General features: G+C 41.8%; 1 protein-coding gene across 1 annotated transcript; it reads left to right on the forward strand.

The window, feature by feature from the left end:
* Nucleotides 1-6,011: 6,011 nt before the first annotated feature.
* Nucleotides 6,012-14,159, forward strand: G6PC2 (glucose-6-phosphatase catalytic subunit 2). The gene is made up of 5 exons (XM_024207074.1): nucleotides 6,012-6,265; nucleotides 6,613-6,722; nucleotides 10,434-10,545; nucleotides 11,697-11,812; nucleotides 12,916-14,159. Exons 1-5 carry the CDS (start codon nucleotides 6,048-6,050, stop codon nucleotides 13,425-13,427), a joined length of 1,068 nt encoding a protein of 355 aa, XP_024062842.1. The 5' UTR covers nucleotides 6,012-6,047; the 3' UTR covers nucleotides 13,428-14,159.
* Nucleotides 14,160-22,404: the final 8,245 nt, after the last annotated feature.

Consider the following 22,404-nt stretch of genomic DNA (forward strand, 5'->3'; position numbering starts at 1 on the left):
GAAAATGTGTGTTGGTATCATGTGGTACAAATTGAAATGGACCATTCAGCAGCACTAATATAGGAGGAGAAATTGTAGGAGCAAATGGACATTGTAAATCATGTAACACTAATTCTACTCAGAAACAGCACAGAGAAGTCAGAATCATGATTCGGTACTTTATTGCTTTCTACATGGCTCAATGAAGCTAGGAGCAATAAACAGGCTCAGATCTGAATCTGCTAAAAAGCGTCTAAAAATAGACTCTTAATAGCTAAAGTAAATGAGAGATGGCAGTGGGTAAAAGAGGTCCTTTATGTCCATTTAAATCATACCTTCTTATTTGTTAGATCTACTTATTATTTTCCACGTGATTTCGTTGAATGCACATCATAAGAATATGTTTGACTTTTAAAGCTCTCTTCAGCAAAAACTTGAAGGTAAGTAGGTTTGACCAAAGCCTCCACTGCTTTTTTCAGCTTGGCTTGAAAAGTCCAGTGTAGTAGGGCACCATTAGGGAAGGGTACAGTGCCTTGTGTGCAGCTGCTTTTGTTCCCAGAGTTTAATTCTGTAGTTTCTGTAACATTGATCATCTGATTATCAGTGGGAGACACTGACTGTAGGTGGGTAATAGGGATTTCAAGCAATTTAGGGATTTTTCAATGTGATTCATAGATGCCAGGGAGAATAACCCCGTTTCAGATAAAAGGGAGTTTGTAATAATTGAGTCTGTACTGTATTCTGGTGATAAAGTAATGAGTTGTTACCATCTGTTGACCTGATCAGATTTTAATTCACAAGTGTAAAGTGTGATGGTCTCTGTTAACAGCTTGAGAGAGAATATTGGTTCTGATTACAAAGTCACAGCACAAGTTGGTATGATACATTTTTCCTACAGGAAATCTCAGTGCATCTGTAATGCTTGTGTTTGTGATTCTAGTATGAGATGCATTGGCAGAGCTTCATGGAGAAAGCTTGCTAAGTTGTGCCCCTGTCCCATTTTTATAGTCACTAAAATATACTAAAGTTGTGTACCATTTTCTCTCTGCAAATATATGTAAGTATTACACACACAAAATCTTTGTTAAAAGAACATTATGAAAACTGCACAATCAAGCACTAAAAATTTAGCAAATACCAGAATTAAGGTTGCTTGTGCAACCTTAATTCAGCCCCTTTGTGCTTATTCATTATGATGCAGACTTTAATTACATGATCACATACTATTGTTTCCTAAGAGTGCCTGACTCATACAGTGCATAGGATGGACAGTGCTCGCTTAATGAGCATCTATTAAATATTTTGTTTTCTCCTCATTGCTCAGTGTGTGGCCCCAGGCCTTTTTACTGCACAGTCCTCTAACCAGCTCAGAACACAGAATTATTAATTCATTAATTTCCTCCTTTTCTATGGCACTCATCACTATAGTAGCCGAGTGCTTCACAAACAAACAATTTCTCTTCACAATGTTTCTGTGAGCTCAAGTGGGTATTATTATCCCCATTTTACAGATGGGGAACTGAGGCACAGACAGATTAAGGTCAAAAGTATCCATTAATTTTTGGACTCCATTTGAGATGCCTAGGACCTGATTTTTCGGAGTCCTTAGTATTGTATAGCACTTTATATATTCAAACTCCAGCTCCTATTGACTTCAGTTGCAGCTGTGAGCGCTCCGCACTACTGCAAATCAGGCCAAGGGTTTAAAGTCAGGTACCCATTAAATGAAGAACAAAAATTAGTGACCTCCTATGAAAAGTTTGTTTTAAGTAACTTGACTAGCATCACATAGGAACTACGTGGCTATGGTGACCAGATGTCCTGATTGTATAGGGATAGTCCTGATATTCGGGGCTTTGTCTTATATAGGCACCTATTACACCCCAACCCCCATCCCAATTTTTCACACTTGCTATCTGGTCACCCAATCCATGGCAGAGACAGAATCCCAACCTCCAGGGCAGCATTCTATTGCCAATCATCAGACTGTCCTTTCCCTTCATGCAATACCCTGCCTCATTCCCTGCCCAACTTCCAACTTCTGCAACAAATGAAGCAGGGGTCCTACAGACAACAACCATAATTAGACAAGCCTGATTCATTTTAAATAAAAAGTCATTTCAAAACAAAAAATCAAAATATTTTGTTCCATTAAGGTCAATTTGCTATTTTTCAGTTTTTTTCAATTTTATTTTTAAAATGTCAAAATCAGCATGTTCCTGTGGAAAGTTTGGATTTTGATGAAATGGCATTTTGCAATGGAAAAACATTTAATTGGAAAAAATTTGAACCATCTCTAATTATAATGTATACATGAAAGGAGGGTGAATTAAAGTTGCACAGGCAACCTTAATTTTGGTATTTTCTAACTTCTGAGTGCTTGACTTTGAACCTTAATAATGTTCTTTTAAAATAGTTCTGTTATGTGTCATTTTTAAAAAGCAAACTGAAAAAAAACAGAAATTCCATCATGTGGCATCATACTGACACCCAGATGGATCTTCAGCAGGGTTGGAACCTTTAGATCCAGCACATAGACCTCTGCTGCTTGAGCTAATGGAGTAACTGATAGCAGTAGTAGGTTGTTATCCTCTGTATGGACCAGCAGTAGAGGAGGATAGGACACTTTGCTTTTGGGTTTTACAGATATTTGCTGGCAGAAGAAGAATAGTGATACTCAGTAATTTTGAGTTTCATTCTAGGCTCTGGAGGGGAGTGTGCTCTAGTGGGCACAGAATCGTCTGCCCCTTCCCCGCCCCCCAGCATGACTTCTTCTGCCCCATTTTCCTCATCTAGCCAGTCCCACTCTCTACTTCTCAGGCTTTGCATCCCAGTCACAGTCTTCTTGCCAAGCAAGTCCTAGTCTCATCCTCCAGACTCCCCATCCCAGTACCAGTCTCCTTGCCCAGCTATTCCCAGTTTCCCCATCCTGGCTCCTCTTCTGATGTGTTCTCTCCCACATCCTGCCTCTGGTCATGCCTTCCTATCCCACATTCTTTGTCCCCACTGGATCCCAGTCCCAGTCTCCCTTACTGGGCTCATCATCCAATCTTTGCCCACCTAATTTTCCCAGTCTCCTTGCCCAACCAGTCCCAGTCCCCCAACCATCTAAACTCCCAGTCCCAGTTTCCCTCATCACCCAATCAGGCTCCAGCCTTACCCCTACCCCAAGGCTCCTTGTCCCAATCTACTTCCCCCACCTCCCCAGTAGGTCTGCTGCGTCTTCCTTCTGCATTCGAATGCAGCAGCTTCCTCCTCTTTTGTTGCCTGAACCAAGTGGGGGGAGGAGAGGGTTATTGAGAGTACAGTAGAAAAGATCAGGAGAGACACAGGTCCCCTGCTCTCTATTTGGTGCCCAGACCTGGCATGGTTTGCAGCAGGGCAGAGTTGCAATTACAGGTAAAGTCCTGCTCCACCCTGAGCTGTAGCATGCTCAGTGTGTACAGAATCTAAGAAGTCTCTACTGAGCATGTGTGAAGTACAATTTTTCAAAAGCCTTATAATCTGGCCAAATTTGGTTGGATTTTTACAGAGATGGCAAAAGGAATATCCCTGACACCAAGGCCCCCTCCTGCTGAATTTCAAGTCCCTGCTTCAAAGCACGGGGTAGCTAGAGCTTTTCAAACAGAAAGTCACCAGCATTTTTTAATATGGGTAAAACAATGTATCTCCCCCTAGTCTTGTTCTCAGAAATGGTGGAACCATTTTAGCTGAAATTTTCCAAAAGGAAATTCAGCCTGAGGCGGACACCCAGCATGGAAAATTTCAGGTTTGACAAATTTATAAGCAATTGAAAACAGGGTCTTATAATGGGAAGTGCTGGGCAATCTTAGGTGGGACTGGTAGCACATAAAAAGAGCTGGTAAGGGGAGGCTGGATGGGTCAAGTTTCACTTCTGAATCCAACCAGGACTGGTAAATGACTGAAAGTAAATCAGTTGGTGGTTTCTGTATAGTAGACAGGGGACCAGATCCCCAAAAGTCCTTCCTTAGTCACCTCAGTTGGTATTAATTGGCACCTGCGGGCAGTCTACACAGAAAGATCAAGAACTCCGTGGCTATGAAATGTGATGTGCTCTTATTCTAGAAGTGGTCCCTCAGAGCATGGCTGAGGCACTGTGGCAAGGCAGTGTGGTAAAGGCTGCTCTACTGTGCCCCTGCTGGATCTTTCTTTAGTTCTTTAGGGATATCAATTTCAACAATACTAATTCACTTGAAAAATAACCCAAAACCTCAAAGAACTAGTAATCAGTTTAGGAAATGTTTAAAAGAAATGTCTTAAATACCCTAAATGTGTCTCTGGTGAACAAAGATACTACATTTCTTTTTTAAAATTAGAGATGGGACTGAACCAAAGTCCTATATCCAAACCATAAACTTGAATTTGAATTCACAGCTTGAACTTCTTTCTAGAAAGGACTGAATCTAAGCACCTTGAACTTTGATTTAGACCCAGATTTCAACCCCACCCTATTCTCCATGTTTGGGAATATTGGGATCTGCCGTTTTAGGATATGTCTACACTATGATTTAAAAAAAGACCCATGGCGCTGAGTCTCAGAACCTGGACTCTAGCCCAGCGGTTCTCAAACTTCATTGCACCGCAACCCCCTTCTGACAACAAAAATTACTACACAACACCAGGAGGGGGGAACCTAAGCCTGAGCCTGCCCGAGCCCTGCTGCCCCGGGTGGGTGGGCCAAAGCCCAAGCCCAAGGGCTTCAGCTCCAGGCAGGGGGCCTGTAACCTGAGCCCTGCTGCCCAGGGCTGAAGCCCTTAGGCTTCGGCCCCGGGCAGCGAGGCTCGGGCTTCAGCCCCGGGCCCTAGCAAGTCTAAGCCAGCCCTGGCGACCACATTAAAATTGGATCGCGACCCACAGTTTGAGAACCGCTGCTCTAGCCTGAGCCCAAACGTCTAAACTGCAATTTAATAGCCCCCAAGTCAGTTGCAGCTGTGCTGTGGGTCTTTTATTACAATATAGGCATACCCATAGGGGCCAAACCATGCTCTTTGAAGTTAATGAGAGTCTTTCTATTACTGATTTCAGTAGGCGTTGGATTGGGCCTTTAGTTCTGCCTATTCATTAGGTACATAGGTCAGAGCTAGAGTTTTGGTTCAGGTCCACTTTTTGTTTCCTCAGAGAAAGTATATAAACATTAAAAAACAGCTTCTGCAAAATATTACTTATTTAAGATCTACTATCCCTTTATTGCATTCATATTAGACTATGCGAAAGAATTTAAGGATGCAGAAGGTTATGCTTGAGTTGCTTTGGCAGAGTAGACTGCATAGCCCCTACTTTATCCTCTGAATCACTCCAGTCAATACCATCATTATTCTGTGTTAATTCATACTAAAAAAATCCATCCTCAATGTGTCCTCAGTTAACATGGTATCTTGTGTAAAGGAAATAAATAATTATTTTTTCAACTCTTTGGGAAAAGTATCACTTTAGAAAGCAACCTGTCATTTAAAATTCTTTTTTTAATTTATGTCTGCTGATTGGATTTAATCACAATTTAAAACATGTGCCGTGCTAAGTAATAAATACAGCAATATAGCCACATTCTATTTCAAATTAAAATGCACAAATTTAATGACTCTTCTGCTTAGACCAATTAATCATGAATTCTTTCTAGTCTTTATAAGGGCAACACTTAATCAAGCATACAAATTACTAGTGTCCATCCTTCAGAGAAATGAACTGTGTTAAAATTCAAGCAAACATTTTCCAACTGTTCATACAAAGGGTTGCATAAGACAGTCATTGTGTTGCCACAAAACTTTCCCCATGATTTGCTGCTGATCAGCATATACTTCACCTCTTTTCCTCCAATTAAAAATTGCAAACAGAAAACCTTTCCAGCACTAACAGACCCACGTGTCTCCTCATAGATGCGGAAAGTCACATGTTTCAGGAATGGCCAGACACCCCACTCTGGTACAATATAAAAGCAATGTTAGTCATTGTCTCTCATTTTTAATAGCTCTCCTTTCATGGTTCTAATTTTGCCATTAGGAACTAAACATTACGGGAACTTTCCTTTGAGTATAGTGTAACCGATAAAGATGGATCTCCTTCATAGTAATGGTGTGCTTATAATTCAGCATTTACAGAAGGATTACAGGTCTTACCATGACTTTCTAAATTTGATGTCACAAGTAGGAGATCCCCGGAATATATTTTTAATTTATTTTCCTCTTTGGTTCCAACTTAACCAAGTGGTTGGTACTAAAATGATATGGGTGGCAGTCATTGGAGATTGGTTCAACCTCATATTTAAATGGTAAGTTGTGTTTCTTTTAAAACTTTGTATTTTTTGTAATGCAGGTTTTTAGCTGCCTCAAGATTACAGTACTTCCTGTAACCTGTAGATTTACCTATGTAGTTTTGCCTTTTAAATATAAAATACAACGTGTTTCAAAATTCAGGTTTAACAAAATGAGGATGTGTTTACGGTAACATTTTGGTAAGCGAAGAAGAACACAAATGAGCATTTGTATGATTATTCTAACAATAAAAATGTTCATGTATAGCATAAGGTGAATTATCCTTTCTACTTTGCTTGGACCTTTCTACTCAGAGATCTTTTTATTGTATTTGTATACTATGTACTGTTCTCTTTTTTGTTAGGATTTTATTTGGCCATCGTCCATATTGGTGGGTCCAAGAAACAATGATCTATCCCAATCAATCGAGCCCATGTCTTGAACAATTTCCTATAACATGTGAAACTGGGCCAGGTAAGGAATGTTTGTGGCTTCAGTGTTGCACATATTGTAAGTATTACTTCAGCAAGTAGCAGTCAGTGATAATGATTATACTGTAAATTGATATACCTGCTAAAAATAAAGTACAGTATGCAGGCACCTGAGCATAAAAATACATCAGTAGAAATGTAACAGAGAACCTAAACATTAGATGTGTGAAGAGCTGAGACTACCTGGTCTGCGTATTGGCAAGAACTTTTGTTTCAATGTCTTTAACCTATGAAAGGCATCACTTTAAAAATGATAGTTATTACAGGTAGCAATGCTGGAGGACTGTCCGTCCTTCCAATAATTACTTTACAGCCCCAGAAATGCTGAATCACCTTTGTTGTGAAGTCATTCTTGGAGGTAGTTCTGCTGCAAGTGACACCAACTTGCAGAGAAGAGGTCCACAGAGGTTTATTGAAGGTAAGTAGACACCCTAGATTTGTCCTCTTCAGCATATCAAATGAGCAAGTGAAATATTTTGATATCTAAGCATATATTCAAGTAAATGTTGCTCAAAAGCACTCCAGATTAGAACAGGTGACTCTTATGGAGTTTGAGGATTTCTGAGCTACTGCAGCAATTTTTAGGGTCACAAAAGTAAAACAAATTTGTGATCACTGCTCTGATATTTAAACCCCTAATCCCTCTATCCTCCTCCTCCCCGAAGCTATTTAGTTTAAAAAAAAAAAGAATGAACAACAGCCACCTATGTTCTAACTAAAGGAAAGCCTGAATTATCTGTTCAGGATAGAACTCCCCACTCCCCTCAAAGCTATAGGCTGGCACAAGAGAATACACTATATAGGTGATATTATGTATGATATATTTTCCATTGGATTGTTTCACTGAGCACCCTCTCTGCTTCTGTTTTTACTTCTTTCTTAAGTGGAATGTAAATCCAATATTGCTCAAGTCTCAAATGAACTTTCAAATTCATGATGTTTGAAATTAAGCAAATTAAGCTCAGACATTCCTACTCTAGACTGGATTTGACATGTTTATACAGCTTTAATTATGGCTCTTGCTAAATGGATTTTCCCCCCCAATATATGAGAAATGTGCAGTAATTGTTATTAATGTGCTTTGTGATTCTACAGGCTTTCATATGGATAAAAATGCTGCATTTTTTCCCCTTTCTCTTAGCAAGATGCTGCGTCATACTTTACTCTAATTTTGAAGAAGAGACTTGAGCTCTTGTGACTGACAGTTTGTTTACTACTTTATGTGCGGACCTGCTATCAGCTGTTAGGGTTGTTCTCTGTCTCACTTGATCATGAAATCACTTGGGACCCAACCCAAGGTGCTAAGAGCCTCCCTCAGCTCCTTTCAAGTGACTTCACAACTGAGGGCACTCAGCCTCTTGCAATATTGAGACCTTGCTTACATACCAATTAGTGTGTTTCCACATGATTCATTGGAACAGAAGGCCTGTTTCTTCCTGTTTAAGAAGAAACCATTTCTATTTTATTCAGTATGGCCTTTTCCAAATTTGTTATTTAAAATGTTTAAATATGTAGTTTAAATGAGAAGACTAGAGCAGCAGATGTACACTGACATGAATATTTAAATGAGCAAAGTAGATAAAATAGTGAACAACATAAGGACTGCAGATAGCTTGAACTAAAAACCTGTATCTGGACGATCTCAAACTTTGGGATAGAGGTTCTGGAATTTGAATTTGGATCTAGATCTGAATTTTGCAGCTGGCTCCAGTGAGCTGAACCAAAACCCCCAATCCAACCCTCTCACAAATATTGGTAGAGTTTCGAAATGTGGATCTAAATTTTGGACTTTAGGCCTATCTCTAATAAACACATTGCATATGGGGTATGATAAACACTTTCAGATGAAAAGACTGACAATAGCAAGTACAAAGTGTTTTCAAACACTGAAATATGAAATCATAAGTTGGTTTAACCAATAAAATGAATTCTAATATGTGGAAAGTGCCGTGCAAGTACCTTTTGAAAAAAAGAAGGAATGAAGGAATCATGATCAAGAATCTCCTAGCCAAGTCCAGAAAAGGTGTGTAGATGGCACAGAAATCAATGTAATTTTCCTTCTTAGATACAATTTTCTACCTTACCAAGATATCCCATACCTTTGTGAACTACTTCTGTAGGGATTGGTCACAACATTTTCTCAAGTGAAAAAAATTATTTCCACTTCCTACAAAATAAGCCCTACAAACTTTTCTACCCTTCTAACTCCACAAGAAGCCACGTTGCATCATCTTAACACATACAGAGTCAGATTATCTGCCATGTCTGCATCTCCCCTATCTGGGTTTTCCTGTGGCATGATGGAATCCCCAGAGGGGTTAGAGCCAGCATAGCCAGCTCTAAGCTATTTCTGCAGCCCCCAGCCGGGAGGGCATGCCAGGACTGAGGAAGGGTGTGTTAGAGGTAGTGATGTGAGGAGCAGGAGTGGCTGGAGCACACTGCACTCCAGTTATACTCAATGGGAGCATTCTGAGCTGACACATGCTAGAGACACCTTTAGGCAGTAGCCTCTGCACTACTCAAGTCTGTACCAGGGCTGAGGACCAATGAGAACTGGGGAGCCATAACCTCCCTCCACCAAATGTAAATCTGATGAATCCATGAATCTGACCCCTGCTATGTGCAGAGAGAACTGCCATAGTAATTTTATGAATTACTTCACTAGCAATATTCCACTGGGATTAGATCTTTGGTCAGCTCCACGAGATGTGGGTGAAATCCTCTGCATCTCCACACTGCCTTCAGTATGCTTGAAAATGGCTTCTGTTAAATTTGGGTAAATGGCATGGCACATAATAAAGCATTCAATATGCAGAAGTTTGTTTATATTGAGTCCCCCATTTGTTGCACTACTATAAAGTACTGTTAATTAATTCCAAAATGTTATAACATTATTTCATGAGACGGGATCTATTGAAATCTTTTTCCATACCAATTTTCATTCACTTTTCAACACTTTTGGTATTGTGTCAACTGAACATAAATAAGCCCCTTTCTTCCAACATAATAGAAAAGACTCTCCCCCCCCCCCTCTTTTGAGGATCTACAGAAAATATGGCTTCCTAACTGAGGAAATAGACAAAATGACAATTTGGAAGGGCTATCTGAAGTCTGAAATTGCTCTAGTGTATTTTACAATTTACTGATACAAGGAGATCATTCCCTGTTTCTCCCATATTTCAATATACACCTGTCTTCCATCTAAGCTGTATTCTGTATACTTTTCAGAGGGGTAGCCGTGTTAGTCTGTTTCAGCAAAAACAACGAGGAGTCTTGTGGTACCTTAAAGACCAACACGAAAAGCCCACGAAAAGCTTATGCTCTAATAAATGTGTTAATCTTTAAGGTGCCACAAGACTCCTTGTTCTTTCTGTATACTTTGTGGCTCTGTTCATATCAGCACTATAATACAAAGTCCTTTTTCTTTCTATCCTAAAGAAACTGTCAGACTAACATAAAATTACTTCCCTTAGGTTATTGTAAGGATAGGCTGCCTTCCCAATATCCATCTAATCAATGTCTGTGATTTGTGCCTGACATGCCACAATCCACCATAAGGTTCCTGTAGGTTTTTTTAGTTTTTATTGTTTTGGGTTCATTGATTGTTTGAATAACTGATAATGATTCTTTTTCTATATTCCAAACTTGTATTAATGATTTTTAAGTTAAAATATTCCTTTTTTTCTTTTAACAGGAAGCCCATCTGGCCACGCCATGGGATCTTCTTGTGTCTGGTATGTAATGGTAACAGCAGCACTTAGCTACACAGTGAGGTGGAAAGATGAATCCGCAATTACACTGCACAGGTCAGTCAGTTTCTGATATTCTGAAACCTTTATTTTGATGGATTTATAAATTTAGTTTAAATAAACATTATTATAGCAAATATTTTTGGCCCACTTGACTTTTAAATTGTTAACATGTCTTCATTCTTACTGGTTTTGGACAAAGAATTAGAAAAGCAGTTCTCAAACTGTGGGTTGGGACCCCAAAGTGGGTCATGACCCCGTTTTAATGGGGTCGCCAGGGCCCACGCCCCACCACCCGGGGCCGAAGCTGAAGCCTGAGATCTTCAGTCCTAGACGGCTGGGCTCAGGTTACAGACCCCTCGCCCAGGGCTTCAGCTTTGGGGCTCGGGCTTTGTCCCCCCCGCTTGGGTGGGCTCAGGCTTCGGTACCCTCTCTTGGGGTCACATAGTAATTTTTGTTGTCAGAAGGGGGTCGTGGTGCAATGAAGTTTGAGAACCGCTGAATTAGAATATAGAGGAGATTTATATTTTTCTTTAGAGTGACATCTAATTAACTCACTGCCATTGCATTAACACAGATCTGAACCTGCCTCCTTTAAACACTATGGGAGTGGGACAGGTCAATAATGTTGGGAATCTTGATTTATATTCAGTGCCTTTCTTTGTCTGATCTAGTGGTTAGTGCATTAAATTTACCACTTTGGGAATGGTCATTCATATTTTATTCTAAAGAAAATACTCATAATATTGGCACAGACAGCATGTTACTCAGTTCTGTGTAAAAGCTTATGACTGGTTGGATTTTTTACCACGGTTGAAAGGATTGTTATTCGACTGCATGGATCATGAGTTTAATTATGCCTTCATGATGATAAACACATGGAAAAATACATCTGACACTTTAGCTTTCAATTGATATCTTACAACGAAAACAAAGCATCTGATCTTAGATCCTAAAGTATTAGTGCCTGATCCTGCAGTCTTTAATCGGGCAAAATTCCATTAAAGTAAATGGGATTGCAAGATCATACCTGTATTCTGACAGTTTTATTTCAGCATCTGGCTCCAGGTTTTGATCATCTGTCTCTACACTGTTGAATTTATACCTCTGGCTGCTAAAAATATGGGACCCAGTTGAATGACGCACAATGAAATATAATATTTTGGATTTTTTAAATTTCATTTATACAATTTCTTTTTCTTTCATAGACTTACCTGGTCATTCCTCTGGAGTGTGTTTTGGATTATTCAGATCAGTGTGTGTGTCTCTAGAGTATTCATAGCAACACATTTCCCACATCAAGTTATTCTTGGAGTAATTGGTGGTAATATTGCTTATTCTTACTCTTTGCAACATAAATACATTATCTGAACATTTGTTTTAAGTTTAAAAACAAGTCACAGTTATTTAAAGGGCTTTTTATCCTGTCTCTCTAGAGCTGCATGTGATTTCTGGGGAGACTACGGGTTTGAATATATTGTTATTATTATTAATTACGTATTTGTATTACTATGGTATGTAGAAGCCCTAGTCATGGACCAGGAGCCCATTGTGCTAGATGCTGTACAAACACAGAACAAAAAGACGGCCCCTGCCCCCAGGATCCTACAATCTTAGTATAATACAGCCTTTGGGTAACATTTTCAAAAGCACAAAAGTGTTTTAGGAGTCTAGTCCCCGTTTTTCTAAAGGAACATAGGCACCTGGAAGCCTGAGTCCCGTTGATTTCCTATGAGGCCTAGGCTCCTAAGCCCCAGCTCAGTTGTAAAAATTGGATTTAGGCACTTTTGAAAATGCTTCCCTTAGTCACCGTCTGATCTCAGAATGATTGGCACATTAATTCCAGGGGCACTCCCTATGCTACTTTTCATGTGCAAATCAGCATGTTTAGCGCAGAGCCAGCGGTTTGAAGCTACTGTTGTCCATCTCCGTTCCTCTTCATAGCCAAGAAGGGTGTGAATGAGGAAAGGGAGAGAGATGAAAAACATCTCCCCCTCCAGCATTCAGAAAGAGGGAAGGACTAAGAACATAGATAGGCTTAATTCACCCCTGTGAGAGTAGGGAGTTGCAATCTGCATCCCTCTCTACCCATGGGGTAGCATTTGAAGAGTATGAAAAAGGAGAGAGAGAGAGAGACTGGCCTGTCTGGGTGTGCTAATGCAGGGTTTATTAGTGAAAAACTACATGTCTCTTCTGAATCTGTGGCTCTTGGCATTTAAAGTAATGCGGTAGACCCATTATTTTGACTTGGCAGTTTTGGAGAAGAATGAGGTTTTTGGGTGTACTATAAAAGTGGAAAAACCATACATATTCTTTTTCTTTAAGAGGTTTAATTCTGCTTTTTTAGAGGTAGGCCCTGGAAAGCAATTTCTTTTTCAATATCCAAGAGCACAATGCCCAGCCTAATATTGCACTTTTAATTCACAGGAATGCTTGTTGCTGAAGCATTTGAACATACCCCTGCTATCCAGACAGCGAGTTTGAGAACGTACATCAAGACAAATTTGTTTCTCTTCATCTTTGCTCTTGGCTTTTACCTGCTTCTCAAACTTATTGATGTTGATCTTCTATGGTCCGTTCCAAAGGCAAAGAAATGGTGTGCCAATCCAGACTGGATAAACATTGACACAACTCCATTTGCTGGACTGGTGAGAAATTTAGGTGCACTCTTTGGGTTAGGTCTTGGTATTAATTCCGAAATGTTCATCATGAGCTGTAAAGGTACAAATGGATATAAGACGAGTTTCAGACTACTGTGCATAGCTGCTTCTTTAGTTACCTTGCAGCTGTTTGATTTTATCAAGTTACCCACACATACCGAGTATTTGTTTTATGTTCTTTCTTTTTGTAAAAGTGCAGCCATACCTCTTACTGTAGTTGCCTTGATTCCATACTGCATACACTTGTTAATGAGGCCAACTGAAAAGAAGTTAAATTAGATGAACTTTCAAAATAGTCTGAAAAAATGTGGACGCATTTAGATACAAGTGGTGTGCTGTGACTCCATTCTGAACAGTGGTGTGTGTCACTGTGTGTTTGATGTGCTCCCGGTAAGTCCCATGCCCAAAGGCAGTACATCCAGGAATGACACTGTCATGTCACAACCACTGATTGGCTTGCATTTTGACTTCATTCCCAGAAGTGCTGCAAGGATTGACAATGCAGCATGGCTGCCTAACACCACTGCGGTATGCACATGTTTTGATGCGTGTTGGGATTAGCCACAGCTTGTAGATTTTCTAGTTCTTGTACACTTTCAATTGGATGGTGCTTCATCTCCCATATCATCATTCCACTTTCCATTTTATATATATAAATGCTGCATGTTAATCTGCTGGAAAATTAGGAGTGATAAAATCACACTCACTCAACTACATGAATACAGCCATGTAGTGTGGTGAAGTTCTGCATAGTTTGCCAAACTTTAGATTTAACTTAGTGTTTTCTGAGTGAAGCATCTTCTGACTGAGTCAGGAAAGAAGAAGAAAATATTTTTAAAAAGATTAGTCTGAAATAATGTAATTTCAGTCCACTTGATTCTATTTCTAGGGCTATTGACAGAGCAGATAACTTTGTATTGATACGTTGCTTTTTGTATTTTTCTTTCAAAAATAGCTAAATGCAAAATCTTGAAATGAAAAGGCAATAAATTCTATTTACTAAAACTACTATACATTTAACTTTGTGGAAATTCATGAACATAGCGCATTTAAAGCAGTGTTATTTGGGTATGCATCTGCACAGAGTAACTGCAGAAAGTCATACAGTGTGAATTCATGTAATCTCAACACACCTCCTAGTGTGCTATGCATGCTCCTGTCTTTCCAACGTAAATCAGTCTAATAATCTCATTTAAAGAATACCAGAATCACTATTTAGGGGTGCAATTGGTCAAGGTAATTCTTTGTTGCCATATAGTGAAAAAGCAATTCAAGAGTAAAACATGACATGCTTGTTATTTGGCCAGCTTTGTTTGCCCAACCACAGAGATAACTATTATTATAATAAATGTAACAAACTCATTTGTGAATTGATCATGCTGATTAATTTGCTGCTGTAAATATATAAAGCCAATTATATCCCTTTTTATAAATTTTAATGCACTTATATCATTGCACATTGACTTTCTACGGGTATGTCTACACCACCCGCTGGATCAGCAGGCAACGATCGATCCAGCGGGGGTTGATTTATCGCGTCTAGTCTAGGCGCGATAAATCGACCCCCCCCCCCCCGCCCAGCACTCTCCTGTTGACTCCTATACTCCACCGCCGCGAGAGATGCAGGCAGAGTCAACGGGGGAGCGGCAGCAGTCGACTCACCGCAGTGAGTAGGTCTAAGTACGTCGACTTCAGCTACCCTGAAGTTGCGTAACTTAGATCGATCCCTCTCCCCCAGTGTAGACCAGGCCTAAAATTCATATCCCATGTAATTTCTGGGTGCGATACCTTTTCAGAGCACAGCTGAGCTATATTGTATTGGTGCCTTGGATAGGGTTTTCAGATCCTACACTAAGGCCAAGGGAAGGGCTGGAGCAGTACTGGGCCTGGAAGGCTCTGCCCCTCAGGCATCTTGGCTGAGGGTTAGACTAGATGACCCTTGCAGTCCCTTCTAATCCTATGGTTCTATGATTCTACTGGCCAGACTGCTCCTAGGGAAAGGTCCGATATAAAAGAAGCTCCAGTAGCCCCAGGCAGGAGGGAGACAAGAGGGAAGCCATTTCCTGAAGAAGCACCGTTTTGCAACAGCAGAAGAAGAAACCTCTACTGAGGGGGGGTCTGGCTGTGAGTCTTCCCCCTTGACACTACCCAAGAGGGAGGTAGAACCAGGGGCAAGGGCTGACTTGTGGGAGTTCAAGGCAAGGACTTTAATTCAACTACTTGTACTCCAGTCCCCACTTCCTATGACCATCACTGGGACTTCCATGTGCCCTAGTGATCCCTGGTTGCTGCCACAGCCTTTTGGGACTATTGGAAGCTGGTTTAATTTAGAACTGCCCTCAGAATACTCTAACTTACCCCTGGGGACCAAACCGGTGGGCAGACACCTTTGCCCTCCATTCCCTGAGTTATGCCATGCACTCCTTGGCCTTGGTGGAGGATCTGGGACTGTATATTTATACAGACATGCACAACACATTTTATATTCTCTTGAGCTAAGTGGGAGGATAATAGGGAAATAATACTGCAACAGCGAACGCTTACTATGTATTGATTGAGTGCTACCAATGTGCTCAGTGTTATACGAACATCCAAGATTACATAGTCAATCTCACAAGGAACTTGCTATCTAATTCAGACACTGCATCTACTGCTTTTTAGAGACATGAACAAAGGTCAAGTTCCTACTTGAACTGCTTTATATTCTGTCTGCAAGTATCTGAAAACATCCTAAAGACAAGAAGGATGTCAGATATGCATAAGAGCTTCTATGTCTGCACTAAGTGCTTTATTTGGCTATTTACAAAGCATTTTCCTCTTCCTCGATGCAATGTCAATAATTTAGTAATCATTTGTGACATTTCAGTGCAGAGTGAATAGTAACAAAATCTAGGCAAAGCTTCATGCACATCCTTCAGCAATCGGAAATAAAACCTCTAAAGAAAAGTGCTGGAAGTTAATGTGAACTCAATTTGCAAGGCATGAAAGGCTCTATCTTGTAGCCCAAAATCCTTGAAATACTGTTTATATCACAGTAGGAGACATTTTGGTTTCAGATCCCAATATTCATCCCATGTTAACTGCGCTGTCTATAAAATTGTAACAATGGCCTAAGGGAATTCTAATTTTATTTTTAGCAATGTAGAAGTAATAAATTAACAGATTGTACAGAAGGAGGTTATTTCATGAGTGTTATAATTATTTTGCACTAGGAATTTGATAAATATGGAAATCATTTTAGATTATCGTAGGAACACTTAATATTTGGGTCTTTCATGCAAAGAGTATCTGTGAAATTGGATGGCAACTTTTCTTGATTCCAGAAATTGCAATTTTTCCCAGTAAAAGCACATCCAGAATTGAGAACAGGCACCAATGCATAGGAAAGTCAGGAATGGATTACAACATACAGGGATAATCCATAACATTACTGTTTTCCAAGTACTGATGCAGGTACTCAGGTACTCTAATTTATCAAACACAGTAGGTTCCAAATACTGACTTGCCTTTAAATATTGTATTCATGTTTGGTTTCGGAGAGTAACAAGGCAGGGGTTTTTATGCATGTCCCTACCTCCAAAGTCCGTGTGGTAAGTACATTGTAATTACAATGTGAATGAAAAATAACTTTGGTTGTAGCTAGTCTGGGTTACAAGGTCTAATATGCTTACTTTGGTTTGTAACAGTGCGCATGGTAATATTAACAAGAATGGAAATTTTCTTACCCAATCATTTCCATTCTTCTAGCAGTGTCTTCCACAATCATCCTACATATGGGCTATTCCCCTCCTGTCTGCAGCTTCTGGAGGCAATTCAAAGCTATAGAATAGCTTGCTCTCGCCATGCTCCCTTTGCCAGCCTACTGCCAGTAGATTCATTCCAGAGCAGTGTAAAACAATAATTAATTGCAAGATTATTAGTAACAGCGAGGTTATTACTGAACCACCACATACAGCACCCTCCTGCCGTAGGAGGCCTCCGTGAAAGACAGAAGACAGAGTCTAATAAAGGTGTTAGCCAATATCCATGTCACTGCTCTGCAGTTTTCTGCAGTGAAACAACATGCTCTTTCAGCCACAATGTTGCCATAGATCTTGTGGCATGGACCTTGATTCCTTCTGGATGCCTTGAATGCCTCAACAATACATAGTCCGATCCATCTGGCTAACGTACTCTAAGTCCTTGACTCCTTGGGTGAAAGGAAATGAACAGAGAGCCTGATCTCTTTGTGGATTCTGAACAGTTGATATAAACCTTTGGTACTTATCTGACAGCCAAGGTGTGCCATATCTTCCCATTGAGTCGCTGTGACTTTGGACAGCCTGAAGGGAGGACAATCTGCTGTGAGGCATGAAAAGGAGAGTTTACTTTAGGCAGGAACATTTCTGCACCACCTTGACATCATTGAACATACAGTAAGGTTCCTGCATGGATAAGGCTGTGGACATGATGGTGACCAGAAAACAGGTTTTGATGGAGAGGTAAAATGGTGATACAAATGTCAGAGGTTCAAAGGGATTGGGGCTTTCAACACCAGTAGTAGGTCCCACTTAGGGAAAATTGATCTGACTGCTCTGAGGGACCTGGGTACCTGAGAGTTCTCACCCAGGGAGCCCAAGGATCCTGCAAACAGCACAATAATGAGGGCTGACACCTGGAGTACTGTCGTGCTTGGCTCTGAATCTCCTACAGACACACAGATTCATGACAAACACCAAGAAACATTTTATGATTCCTTCAATTATTCATCTGGGTGCGGCGATAGACATGTCAGCAGTGCAGATCTACCTATCATTCGACAGATTCCACAAGATTCAGGACTTGATATCCATGCTAGTCAAGAGCAGGAGCCCAACAACAGTTCAGTGCCTTCAGCTACTGGGTCTCCTGTTCTCGTGCTGAGGGATCACTCCATGGATGAGATCACAGATCAGATGCCTCAGGTCTGTCTGCTGAAAGTATGGGACCATGGTCTGGCATGGATGCAAGATCGGTACTGGTCCCAGACCAAGTCATTGACTTCCTGAGATGGTAGACAGTCCCGGGCAATGTCCACAGGTGTTTGTTGTGAATCTGTGCTCTTGCAGGAGATTCAGAGCCTGGATCATGGCACTGTGTGCGGTGGTCTGGGTAGGAGTCTGATTTAGATGCCTTCCAGAAAGAGGAATAGATGAATTCCCTGGGATCTGGATATTGAATATCACCAGCATCTTCGTAAATGCCCTGGGGCCGATGGGAGACTGAATGGCACTGTTTGTTACTGGTAGCAATTCATGCCATAAGCAAATCTCAGTAGGTTGTCTTGGCAGGGGCACACTGGACTGTGGAGGTATGGGTGACACAGGTGATGTGCGTCTTGGTGTCAACCGGCAGAGGGCACAGGGGTGCATAAGGGTTACTGGGATCCCCTGGGTCTGATATCTTCATACTAATTTGCCAAAGGGTGTCATGTAAAGTCTTTACTGAAAGCCTGTATTACCCTTCTCATCATAAACATTGCACAATGTATGTACAGGTAATAATTAAGAAATTATCTATCTGTACTGGAAATGATGTTCTTAAAGCTTTGAAGTTAAAAGCAGGTCACCACAAGGTGACCAGCCTTGGACAGATTCTGGTCTGACCGGGGATAGGAAATGCTTCTCACTCTTTGTCTGATCAAGTGTGTATTGTACAATTGTGTGTCTCACAATGTAAGCCTATCTGGGGCAGAGCCAGCTGCTAATTAAAAGGTTGCAAGGTGAACAAGCGAGGGCGACCAGAGGGAACAACAATCAGCAAGGGGTGCTCTGATTATGAATAAAGCGCAAAGGACTGTTTTGATATATCTGAGCTTGCAAAGAGACACGGGGGATCTTTCCACTGAGGAGTCAAGAGGACAGCATGACTTATCTGATGAGTGGAAGCTCACAGCCAAGCTTGGCTGTAAGACACTGGAAGGCTTTTGCGGTGAGCTTTTGCGCTATATGGCATAACAATGTCATGAAAGCATGTTGTGATTTTAATTTACATGTAACCATTTGTTTCTACTATTTCTATTTGCTTCTTCTTGAATATCTATTTGTTAAATAAACGTCTTGTTCTTACTATAAACATATCTAAGTGCTGTGTGTTGAGTGGCGTGATGATCCTGAGGCCCATCTGATAAGCTGGTGTGAACTATTCCTTTGGGAGTAGTGGATCTGTGAATTCTGTGAGTGCCAGTGGATCAGGGCCTGAACGCTCCAGAAGGGATGCCCAGTGGGCTCAGGGGTTGGAGTATGCCTATCGTTAGCCTGCAAAGAGTAATGCCTGTGGAGACCTGGAAGGCAGTGCTAGTGTTGCCAGAGACTGGTGATGTTGGGGAAATGACCCACAGCAGGCAAACTCCTATGTCCAGGTGATGGGAGATCTCGTTCTTGACCAGCTTGCCCCAGTAGGGTTGCTGGTGATGGGAGAGTGAATGAAGAAGGGAGGGGATGGAGCCCTTAGTGCATCAGGGATACTCCCTCAAGCTATCTCTTGCACCCGTTTTTCTGTGGTGGATGCAAACCATTCATCTGAAAAGTGGGAAATCCTGCCTCTCAATCTCAGGTCTGGGTGGAGCCCATTTGTTCAGTGTCATAATGAGCCCGTGGATGTTGTGGAAGCATCTCTAGGTTATCCACTCGTTCCTTGGTTCCAAGGTTTTCCCTTTCCTCGCCTGTTACCTTACCTCTGAAACCTCTGCGAGGAAGGAGGAAGTGAGTTTGTAATCCCTTATTAGAGAACTAAATGGAGAGGGGAAGGACTGTTTAAGTTTGGCAGAGTTTTCAGCCACTATCTTATCCAGTTTTTCTCCAAAGAGGAGAGCTCCTGTGAATGTAGAGGCACACAGGACTCATCTGTAGTGAGTATCTATCTTCCATGGATGAAGTCGTGTGTGTCTCCTGACCACTGAGCTGGATGCCGTGGCAAGGGCAGAAAACCTCATTGCATCTATTGAAGCATCTGCCACAAATGCTGTTTTTAGGGAGATTTCTTATGTATAGCCCTAAAGACATATTGGTCTCTGCATTCTTTGCTCTTGCAGCTTGTAGAATCTGAGAATATGCCCATTAATGTGTTTACCCTTGGCAGGAAATTTCCACTCCTCCCTGATTACCTTCTCAAAGGATGCGTGTATGGGAATCACTGGCTCAGGCTAGGATTTGGAAGGGAGACATTTGGTCTGAGATTTGTCATTGAGGGCTTGATTGGGTTGGATCTGGCTCATGGATACAACCTTTTTTACATATGGTTTCAAACTTCTTGAAGGGAGTAAAACCTTTGTTAAATTTTGTCTGTGTCCTGCTCAAAACCAGTTGTTAATTGCTCTCCTCCCACAGAAGAGGAGAAGGAGGAGGGCTGAGTCAAAGGACAAATACCTTTTAGAGGGTTTTGTTTGTTTTTTACTTTTTCTGACCCTTTTTGTTTAGTTTTTGTTTTGCAGGCCTGGCAGCTTAGCAATGCCCTGGGTGCATGTATTTGGGGTTAGCTTTGCATGGGCCTTGAGCCTTCTAGAAATTCTCCCTCGGAATCCTCCCTTATAGGCTCCCACTCCCCAAGGTTGGGGGATGGGGACTTACTGCCAGCATTTTCTGATTCAAACTGGGAGAAAGGGCAGGGCTGATTGTGAGCACTGATTCTCTCCCCAGAGCACTTAGGACCCATTTCAGGATGCAGGGTGGGACCAGGAGTCCTGCTAGGGTCTTAGCCTTGTGGTCCTGAATTGCTCCATGCCCTAGCAATGTGAGAGGAGGAAGGCTAACTGGCAGGACCTAGTTTGCCATCTGTAGAGCCTGTTAAAGCTACCTTGCAGATGGAGCACCTTTTAGGCTTAGCCCAGTTCTTGCATGGCTGCTCTGCCATCTCTTAAAGGGGGCAGAGGAGCTCAGCAGGGAGGCACTGCAGAAGGCATTCAGCCACATGCTGCTAAACCCCTGGTCTAGGAGGCGGGGAGAAAAAAGGTGGGGAGGCAAATGATAGGAAAGGAGCAAAGAAAACTGCCTCTGACTGCTGCCATGGAAGCAGAAGATCTGGCAGCAGGCCCGGGGGCGGGGGGGCATGCCTAGCATAGGCTAGGCTATAGCTTTGAACTGCCTCTGGAAGCTGCAGACAGTCGGGGAATAGCCCATACCTAGCATCTTCCACAGTTCTGCTGGGCTGCAGAAGACGTAGGTGTTAAAAAGTATTTGTCCATAGTAGCATTTACTACCTAAATTAAGGTTTACGTTTTAAGAGTTACAGTAGAATCCTGACTTACCAAACGCCAAATAGCTACCAGTCTAGACTACCTGAATGTTATCAATAGAACAGGAGGCTGCAGACTTTATTTAGTGAAGTTTCTAAGCTCTGCGGAGCTGAAGCTAGGCTCTTGCAGAGATCAGGAGCTTCAGCACCCAAAGGCTCCCAACGGATGAAGACTGTTGATCTCCAGAATGTCCCTATAGGCAAACTGAACTGGGGGTTTCCAAGCAGTGGGGATAATCAAGCTTCAGCTGTGATTTCATAGCATGACCATTTTAAATCAAAGGCCAGAACCTCAGTTAGCATGACTAGATGTATCTTCATTTACTTCAGAATATTGCATACCTAAGCTTTAACTATTGCAGTTTTGGCTGAATAATTTGTGCAACTAGCACATTATGATGGGTGGCCTACCTCAGCCCACTTTGGGCCACAGGGAATGAATTTCCTGTTGTGTTTGTATTAGGAATAAAGAGATTAAAGGGCTTGATTAATTCCCTCACGTCTGCTAGTGAAAACTAAACGGGAAGTCTGCCCTCCATGTCTCTAGTGTTGAGAATGGGCCAGTGCAATTCAGAAAGTTGGCTAGCTAGCTAGGAAATACCTCCTTGCAATGAGATGAACTGTAGCTACAACTGGTAGGGTTATATTGGGCCCTGGCTGTAAATTAATGGAGCCCTTCTTGGCATAACCCTTAGAGGGAGGGTGGCAGTAGTTCCATCGCCAAATCAGCCCCGGGAGTGAATGCTCCTGCACACAGGGCCGGCTCTAGGCACCAGCCAAACAAGCTGGTGCTTGGGGCGGCACATTTTTAGGGGCGGCATGGCCGGCGCCAGAATGCCGCCCCTAAAAATGTGCCGCGGGCCGCCCTAGCTCACCTCCGCTGCTGCTGCCTGGGAGGGAGGGGGAGATCCCGAGCGGCCGCGGCGCGCGAAACAGTTGTTTCACGCACCGCTGCTCCCCCTCCCTCCCAGGCTTGAGAGCGCCGCTGCCGCTCGGAGTCTCCCCC

The sequence above is a fragment of the Terrapene carolina genome, unplaced genomic scaffold, assembly GCF_002925995.2.
Source record: "Terrapene carolina triunguis isolate 2854851 unplaced genomic scaffold, T_m_triunguis-2.0 Scaffold62, whole genome shotgun sequence".
NCBI lineage: Eukaryota > Metazoa > Chordata > Testudines > Emydidae > Terrapene > Terrapene triunguis.